Source organism: Acomys minous (genome assembly GCF_964271855.1).
Source record: "Acomys minous genome assembly, chromosome: 3".
NCBI classification, from domain to species: Eukaryota; Metazoa; Chordata; class Mammalia; order Rodentia; family Muridae; genus Acomys; species Acomys minous.
Window position 1 is genome coordinate 120,406,776 of NC_140485.1, and position 9,706 is coordinate 120,416,481.

General features: G+C 44.5%; 1 protein-coding gene across 2 annotated transcripts; it reads left to right on the forward strand.

The window, feature by feature from the left end:
* Positions 1–260: 260 nt before the first annotated feature.
* Positions 261–6,310, forward strand: LOC311593871 (sperm motility kinase Z-like). 2 transcript variants are annotated; one of them, XM_084775246.1, is made up of 3 exons: positions 261–424; positions 1,747–3,317; positions 6,117–6,310. In XM_084775246.1, the coding sequence occupies exon 2, from the start codon at positions 1,764–1,766 to the stop codon at positions 3,273–3,275; it is 1,512 nt and encodes a 503-aa protein (XP_084631372.1). In that variant the 5' UTR covers positions 261–424; positions 1,747–1,763; the 3' UTR covers positions 3,276–3,317; positions 6,117–6,310. The 2 variants fall into 2 exon arrangements, with proteins under 2 accessions (XP_084631372.1, XP_084631373.1); XM_084775247.1 differs by having other exon boundaries at positions 1,750–3,317.
* The last annotated feature ends 3,396 nt before the right edge of the window (positions 6,311–9,706 follow it).

Sequence of the window (9,706 nt, forward strand, 5' to 3'; positions counted from 1 at the left end):
CTACTGTGATGTCATGAGGAGGCTTGTGAGAGAGTTCATGCAGCAGATGAAGTGGTGTGGCCTGCACTGGGTTTCTGCTGGTGTAGAGAGGTGGGAGTGGAGGTTTCACCTGTGCAGTTTACTTATATCTAGTGAGATTGTGTGACGTTTTGAGTGGTTGGTTGGTTGGTTGGTTGGTTGGTGAGTAGTGTGTATGAGAGAGAGGGAGGGTAGGAGAAAGAGAGAGAGAGAGAGAGGGAGAGAGAGAGAGAGAGAGAGAGAGAGAGAGAGAGAGAGAGAGAGACTACGTGGGTGTGAATGTGAGGCTGTGTATAGGTGTAGGAGTGTGTGTATATATCTGCTTGTGTATGTGTGTGAATTCATCTACAAGCTGTGTACAGCTCCTGGTGAAGGGCAGAGCTCAACCTTCAGTGTCATACTAAAGGTATGCTGATAACCTTAATTTCTGAAGCATTCACTGGCCTGTCTCCTGCCACACAGGCTAGGCTTGTTACCAAGGAGTCTCTGGGATCTGCATATGTTACCTATGTGTTGAGATGAAAACTAGTGACACTAAGCCTGTTTTGTTTGTTTGGAACTTTTGTTTTTATTTTTGTGGTGGGTATTTAACTCAGGAATTCATGCTTGCAAGGCAGAGTATTGAATGAATGAGGCAACTTCTAGCTCCTAGAGATTTAGCTTGTTATTTCTAGGTTTTTTTTTTGTCTTTTTCTATTTATATTATTTTCTTTATGGTTTTACTTTTCTTTTGATGGCGGTGGAAATTGTTTTGGTTTTGATTTTGTTTTCTTTTGTATTTCTTTTTTGTTTGTTTTTGTGTAGTTTCTTTTTTCTTTTCTTTTCTTTTTTCTTTTTCTTTTGTTCTTTATTTTCTTTTCAAGATCGGAATTTTCTGTGTAGCCTTGGTGCCGTGGACTGGATTTGCAGACCAGGCTGGCTTTAAATTCAGAGATCTGCCTACCTCTGCTTCTCCAAGTGCTGGGATTGTAGGCGTGTTCCCCATGACTGACTCTGTCATTGCTTTCTTGGGTGTGCTTTGGGGGCTTTTGTTTATTTACTTGCTTACTTACTTTTATCTGACTTGGATTTTTATTATACATCTTAAATTTTTTATTTTCTATTTCTTTTATATTAGTTTTCCCTAATGCTTTACTTTAAGAGAATTACTGATTACTGGTAGTGTTTTTGATCTGTACAGTTTATACCTATTTGGCTTGTAGCTAGTTCTGTTTTCTAATTCTTCTTATTTGTTTGGTTTGCTTTTAACTTTTGCTTGTCTTCTTGAATTGCTTAATGATTTTTATGTGCTTCTGGTTTTGTTTGGATTTCTTGAGGAGATATATCCTAGTTTTGCTTGGATTTCTTTTATTGGTATTTTAGATAGTTGGTCATGTTAGTGGTCTTGGTTTAAAATTATGTTTTGTGTATTTATTCTCACTCATTTCTTTCTTGTTTCATCCATTTCCTTTCCTATTCCTTTTTCAGTTTTATCTAGTAGCATTCAGAACATTCCTGAGCTATGGTCTTTCTACTTCACTGGATTCTCAGGTCTTAGTTTGGGTGTCAAGTTTGGGTTTTCTGTGTGTGTGTTCGGTGATCTAGTTTAAACCTAGTTGTTTGTGAGGTTTTCCTTTTGTCATTTGTTTCCCTATTCATTTCACGTGATTTGGTTAACTTTCATTCCTTATGTCTCTGTAAGTTCCTTTATATTTCCTTGCCTTTCTCCCCGACCATTTACTTTGGCAGTAGCATCGCTGCCAACCATGTACAGCAGCACTTCCAGTGGCAGTGACGAGGAGTCATCAGAGAGCAGCACTGTGCTCAGTACCTTTGATGAAGAGGTGTTCACCAGGCAGTACACCATCACAAAGAAGATCTTGGGCCAAGGTGGTACTGCCAAGGTCGTACTGGCCCAGCACCGTCTCACAGGTGCCTCGGTCGCTGTGAAAGCTCTGGTAAAGAAGAGTAGGGAATGTGGGACAACAGTGCCTGAGGTGGACATCATGAAGATGCTCAGCCACCCTAACATTATTTCCCTCATACAAGTGATAGAAACAGAACAAAACATTTATCTAATTATGGAGGTGGCCCAGGGAAAACAGCTTTTTAATCTCATCAGGGAGGATGGATGCCTGAAGGAAGATGAAGCTAGAAGCATATTTATTCAGCTGCTCAGTGCCATAGGCTACTGCCACAAGGAAGGCGTTGTCCACAGAGACCTAAAACCTGACAATGTCATAGTGGATGAGCAAGGAAAGGTAAAAGTTATTGACTTTGGCCTCAGTGCTAGATTCAGGCCTGGGCAAAAGCTGGAAAGGCTGTGTGGTGCCTTACAATTCATTCCTCCAGAAGTCTTCCTGGGCCTCACTTATGATGGCCCCAAATTAGACACCTGGACCTTAGGAGTTCTCCTGTATTATATGGTGACAGGGTTGGTTCCGTTTGCAGGGACCACCTTGTCACAACTTAGGGACCAAGTTCTGAAAGGGAAGTATGCCATCCCCTATCAGCTATCTAAAGACTTGAGGAGCATGATTAGCCTGTTGTTGACAGTAAATGCAAGGCAGAGACCAACTGTACACGACCTTATGGGCCACCCATGGCTTCAGAAGAGGGGAAAAACACTTAAAACGCATTACAACATGGACACCAGCTATCCAGACCCTAGAATCATGGCAGCCATGGGAAATATAGGGTTTGATATTCAGGAAATAAGAGAATCCTTAAAACATAGAAAGTTCAATGAAACCATGGCGGCATACAACCTACTGAGATGCCAGGCACGCCAGGAGGATGGCAGTAAGCTCCAAACAAAGCCAATGAACCCATGTGTGGCGCCTTTCCCTTCCCTTGAAGACCCTGCCACTTTCCCTCTGCCCCCCAGGAGAAGGGCCACTGAACCTTCCCTTCAGATATTAGCCTCATCCACTGAAAAACACCATCGAAGGCAAAGGGCGGGGGAGACAAATGTCCCTATTCTGCCAGAGAAGATACCCACTCTGGGTAGAGGTCAAAAACGGTCTATGACTGCCCCATGTATTTACTTACCAAGTAACATTGGGATGGCTGTAGAAGACAGCAGCTTTTCCACTAGATCCCAGTCAGAAAAGGCCTTAAGTGTTCCAGAACAAAGTGGGACTTCAACATCAAGCGCACTGCAGCCCAGGGGCTGGGCAGGATGGAAAAGGAGAATTGGAACATGCTTCCGGAGGCTGTGCTGCTGCTGCGTGTCACCCCCCAATAAAAATCCAAGGAAGGTGTACCCCCAAAACTAAGGGGACACCATGCGATGACAAGAACAACAAGGCATGGTTCAGGTAAGTTTTTTAAAAATTTTCTTGTAGCTGTGCTTTTCCTCCTGTCCTGGTGTATAGACAACTCATAATCAGGTTCTTGGAGTGCAATGAGTTTGGGGAACTGTATCTAGATACTGCAGGATGTGGCTCAAAAATAATCAAGAACAAGTACAATGCTTTCTCATTCCAAAATTTAGGAACCAGGACACGATCACAGTCAAATCAAATCAAAACCAAAGTCCAGCAGTGTACAACTTGTGGCACAGGCCTCAGAATTTTCTGGACTCCACAAGTCTTTGGGCCACTCCTCCTCTGTCCTTCTCTGATGTCTAGAGTGCACACATCTTGTCAGACCAGCTGGACTCTTGCCACCCCATCACTGATTTTTCCTTATCATTTCACACTCCTGGCACCCCCAATATGCTAGAGTCTGCACTGCAAGGGGGCTACACCTTCAGCAATGGCCTCTTCTGGCCTCTCACAGTGTCAAGCCTAGGCTGCTCTCCACATCCCCTTTGTCCCTTGAGCTTTCAACCCTTGAGCCGAACCCAGTACCACCTGGCAAATTCTTACACAGGATCAAGTTTGGCTACCAGCATGATATGAAGGCTTTGCTACCACTAGAGCACAGCTTTTCTGTGAAGGCTCCGAGGAAATGATTTCTAGAAGATTCTGTCTCTGTGATGCCTGTGCCTTCTTAATCACAGCTGATGTCTCAACCAATGCTAAATTGCCTCAGCTGTCCCAGGCAAGCAAGGTTTCACTTTAATGTTCTGCCCTCCTGTTCATCAAAGCTGATTCTTCAGCTCTGCTGGCTGAAACCATGGACTCTTAATTCAAAATATAGAATACATAGCTCTGAGAGGCCTGGCCTGCTTCTCACCTTCACAGTCCAAGCCTCCATGCTATGCATTGCTCCCAGCATTCTTCTCTGCCATGCCCCAAAATCCAGCCTGTGAAGCTGTGAGAGCAAGTGGCTTCTCAGTATAGGCTTCCAAACATTTCCACAACTCTCCCCAAGCCCCATGGTTAGGTCTGTCACAGCAATACCCCACAAGTCTGGAACAAGTGTCTTAATTTCCTTCCTATTGCTGTAATAAAACATTGGCCAAGAGCAATGGGGGTGGGGTAGGGTGGGATGGGAAAGGGAATTTATTTGACTTACATGTCCCAATCACAGTCCATCACTGAGGGAATCCAAGGCAGGAGCTCAAATGGGGAAGTAGCCCAGGAGCAGGAATTGAAGCAGAAACCATGGAAGAGAATATATTTCACCTGGTTGAATCCCACGGTTATGTTCTGCTTCCTGCCTTATATCCCCCAGGACAACCTTGTCCAGTGGTGACACCACCCACCGTGGCACTGCCCTCCAATCATTAATCAACAAAATGTCCCCCAGGCCATGTAGGCATGCCAGGTAGAGGCATCTTCTCAATAGAGTTTTCCCTCTTCCCAGATGATCCTAGCTTATGTCATGCAAACAAACATCTAACCAGACCACCTCTGACATGCAGTGCTCCTAAACAGAGACCCAAGCATATTTGTTTCAAAGTGTCTTAAGGGACTCTGTGTTTAAGGTTGGACTGGTCCCTCAACTCCCAGAAAAGGGAGGTAAAGGGAGAAAAACAACCCAAGAGTAAAATGATCGTCTCTGAGAACAGAAAGAAGGTCTATTTCTATTCCAACAGGTAGGCCTACTGTGTGATTTATATACATGATATAAAAACGCCTGTAGTGAGAACAAGATGCCAGAGTTTCTACCAGAGAAGCTCATTCAAGGCAAAGCTGAGTCAGATCCCAATGTGGTTGCCTCAAAAGTTGTCTGCACATGACTTTTGCCTTCATGTTTGTGTGCTTCCTGTTCTGATCCTGTGTCACATTTTGATTTTTCTCTCAATTGTGCTACCCATGCCATCTGTGGTAGGTGTTCTCAACGCCTAATTCGAGACAGTCCTAATCTATCTGTTCTTTTATCTGATATATTTTTTAAATCTTTTCTTCCTGGATACTGAAAAGCTCTCATCAAAAACCAGAGGCAGGATGATGATAGATCATTGTCCAGACTGTACCAAGCCATCTTACTTTTTGAGAACCTAAAAAGTTGAATTAGCATTAGAGAGCAGAATGACGCTTACTACAGTGTTAGGATGGAGGAAGGTAGATGTGAGGAGAGAGGTCCTGAGCATGGTGGAGATGGAGGTAGTGGTGGGAGCAATGAGAGATGGGCAGAGGAGGTCACAAAGAACCAAGTTGCAGAGGAACCAGTTTGGGGAGCAGCAAAGAGCAGGGCGGTCACAGTCACTAAGAGTCCCAGCCTTGTGCCTCTCTCCGTTTAAAGTGGCCAGCCATGGGACCTTGAGATCCATCGTCCTATAGTCAGTGTGCTGTCAGCCTTATGTGGACACACAGAGCTGCAGAAGGAAGAGTGTGGGAAATGCTGCCTGTTAGGAGCTTCTCTTTCCTGGCCTAGACTGTTCCTGGTGCTAGGAAGCGGGTGTCAAATAGTGGAGGGCTCTGCATGGGAGTTTCCCTGTCATCTCTGGGGTTTCTCAGAGAATTCCAGCTGATGAGAGGAGGGCCAGGAGGCCAACAGCAGCTGCAACAGATAAACAACAGCACCTGGAACAATCCTCCTGGCTGCCTGACCAGGTTGCAGGCAAATCCTCAGCTGCAGTCTGTGTACACAGTCCCCTGCCCCTCCTTCCCAGCTTCCTCTTCCACATAAAAGGGCCAGAGGGGCCAGAGCTGTGGCTTTCATTGAAACCACCCCAGCGCTCCTGTTTTAGCAGCCTTTGACTTTCTCTTCTCTGGGTTTGACAGGCTTTCTCTTGATTGGCCTCTCTTCACCTCAGTGCATGCAGAAGCCCAGCTATGCAGCATACATAAGTCTTCATTTTCCCAGTCTGCCTCTCAATTGCCTCCTGCTTCTGGCTGCTGGCTTAGTGTCCAGGCTACCTGACATCAGAGGAAGACGGAAGACTTCAGAGTCAGACACATATGCTTGCTCATCAGAAAGAAAGAGGACGTTGCACTCAAGACCTTCCAGAAATGGGCCACCATAGGTTTGATGCTCCAGCTCAGGCAGGGAGCACACTCCTGCTCCACCCACTAAGACTCAACATGCAGCTGCACCAGAGGAACCAGCTCCTGTGGAGGAAACTTACTACACTTCTGCCCTCTGAGACCTGCTCCTCAAGGCAGCTGCTCTCCACAGAGGATTGCTCTTCGTTGTCTTGGGGGGCCGCTTAGAGCTGACAGCTGTACTTTTCCAGTCTCTCTTGATTGGCACTCCACTGCCAACGAGGCTCTTTGGGATTCTGCTTTCTAGGTTCTGTTAATATATTTCTTTGTATGAATTGTTGCTCCATGTTGCAAGTAAAACTCTTGTCTTTTTGTCTGCCTTCACTGTCTGTCCGCTCCAATCTTAGAAGTAAGTTAACCACCCAAGCTAGGTAGAACTGACTGTCTCACAGCGGGCAGGGAGCCAAGTAGTGGTTTCTCAGTGAGCAAAGGTTCTAGTCAACAGACTCCAGGCAGTAGGGAACCTGTCCAGTCACAGGCAGCTCTGCTAGGCAGGGATTCCTATGACTCCAGCGAGCATGGGTCCTGGTCAGCAGGCATTGTAGTTTGTGGGGTCTTCAGTGAGTGGTCCCTACACAGTCAGTGAGTATACCAGTCGAATAAACTTCAGTCAGCTGTGAGTCCAGTAAGAGTGGACCATAAGCCTCAAGGTCTCCATTCAGCAGCCCTGAGCTGTGTAGAGACCAGAATCAGCAGGAATGCCTGACAGAGCGGACTCCAGAGAGGATCCCACTATCTGGGCCTCTTATCAATGACACTATCCTTTCCAGCACCTCTTTGGTGGATAGGTGTTAGAAGGTTCTGGAGATTGTAGCTGTTATGTCTGCCTGGGTTGCACCTAAGTCCTGACATTAGACAAGTGAATTGGGAAGCGTGCTACCCTATTAATGTTCAGCTGGAGAGAGTAGAGAAGCTAGTTGGTTCTTAGGACTCATAGAACATTAAAAATTAATCCAGGTTTATTTGAAAGTCTTCTTGATAAATGTCCTGCCTCGTTCAACTGGATACAGCTGGCAGGTTGTGGCCTTTCTTGTCCATAATTGTATTTTCAGCACTGTTATTTCACTAACGCAAATGAAGCTTTATTTAACTGAAGCTAAAACTCTGAGTCTTTGTCTCATTTTGCTCTGCACACATAATAGGTAAAATATACAGAAATTTTTTTTTAGAAAAGTAGTGCTGATATTTTTTTATTTGATAAGAGTAAGACATTTGTGAATACCTTTACAGAGACATTCATTAGTGACAGAGTCCCGCTGGGCCTAAGACAAAAACAAAAACAAAAACAAACAAACAAACAAAAAAACCGAAACAAAACACTGAAATCTCAAACGACAAAGCACATACATCCCACATGGTTAATTTATTATGAGAAAGAAGATGTACAGTTTACTTTTTGAAAGATTTCTAAGTGTTTCTTTTACATTAAATTTTCAAAGTAGCCAAATTTTTTTATTAGTTGGAATTGTAGTAACTAGGAAGAAATAGATCCCACTTTTGTTTCTTCTGTGTTTATAGTCTAGTTTGGAGGACACCATTAGAGCAGCAGTTTTCACCCTTTCTTACGCTGTGACCCTTTAATACAGTTCCTCATGTTATGGTAACTCCACAACCATAAAATCATTTTTTGCTGATACTTTATAAGTATAATTTTGCTACAATTGTGAGTGGTAACGTAAATAGTTATTATGCATGATATATGATATGTGACCCCTGGTGGAGGCGTCTCTCAACTCTCAAGGGAACTGAGACCTATAGGTTAAAAACTGATGATTCAGCGGGACACACATGAAAAGAAATAGCCTGAGTTAGGTAGGTAGTTTGAGATTGGGTCTTACTCTAGAGCCCAGGCTGACTGGAATACCCTATGCAGCCCAGGCTGGTCTCAGACTCTCAGATACTTGTTTCTCACCAACCTAAGTACTGGAATTATACACTTGTGCCACCCAAGTTACAGAGTGTGTGTGTTTATGTACTTGGCAGTGTTTCAAGTAAGCCCGCCACAGACCTCCATGTGAACATTCTTTTTTTATTTATTTAAATTCATTTTTAAAAATTTATTCACTTTACATCCCAATAGTAGCCCTCTCCCTCATCTCCAGGCCCCACCCTCCCTCCTTCTTTCCCCCTATGCCCCTCCTCTAGTCCTCAGAAAAGGGGAGCCCTTCTCCCCTATTGACTGACCCCAGCCTACCAAGTTTCATCAGAACTGCCTGCATCCTCTTCATCTGTAGACTTGTAAGGCACCCTGCCAGGGGGAAGTGATCAAAGAGCAGGCAGCAGAGTTTATGGCAAGGACAGCACCTGCTCCCCTTAATAGGGGACCCACATGGAGACAGAGCTTCCTATCAGCTACTTCTGAGCAAGGGGCCAGGGTCCTCTCAACGCATGGTCCTTGTTTGGTGTATCAGTCTCCCTGCGCCCCCTGAGCCCAGATGGTTGGCTCCGTTGGTCTTCTTCTGGAGCTCCTGTCCCCTCTGAGTCCTTTTATTGTCCCCACTTCTTATATCAGACTTTCTTTCCTCTGCCCTGGCTGTGAGACTAGGCTTCTCTTTGGATCCCCTGCTGGGTGGAGACCTTTCAGATGACCTCTAAGGTAGGCTCCTGTCCTGTTCCCTCTCTTCAGCAGCTTCCAGTGTCTATTCTATTTGTCTTTCTGAATGAGGATTAAACATACAACCTAGGGTGGTCCTGGTTACTTAGCTTTCTTTAGGTCTGTAGACTGTGGTGTGATTATCTTGTATTACATGACTAATATCCACTTACAAGTGAGTATATACCACGCATGTGCTTCTGGGTCTGGGTTACTTCATTCAGGATGATCTTTTCCAGCTCCATCCATTTGCCTGAAAATTTCATGATGTCCTTGCTTTTCATAGCTTTGTGTAGGTATGCCGCAGTTTTATTCTTCAGTTGAAGGGCATCTGGGTTGTTTCTAGATTCTGGCTATTCCAAATAGCGCCACTATGAACATAGTTAAGCAAATGTCCTTCTTGTATGGTGGAGCATCTTTTGGGTATATTCCCAGGAGTGGTATGGCTGTATCTTGAGGTAGAGCTGTTCCCAATTTTCAGAGAAAGTGCCAGATTGATTTCCAAAGTTGTTCTCCAAGTTTGAACTCCCACCAGCAATGGAGGAGTATTCCCCTTTCTCTACATCCTCAGCAGCATGCACTGTCACTTGTGTGTGTTTTTTTTTTTCTTAGCCATTCTGATAGGTATAAGATGGAATCTCAGACTTGTTTTGACTTACATTTACCTGATGACTAAGGACATTGAGCATTTCTTTCTTTCTTTTTTTTAATTTTCCTACTTTTTAAAAAATTTATT

Excerpts from the sequence above, each read along its gene's own strand:
- LOC311593871 (XM_084775246.1), top strand. The coding sequence starts at position 1,764 with ATGTACAGCAGCACTTCCAGTGGCAGTGACGAGGAGTCATCAGAGAGC.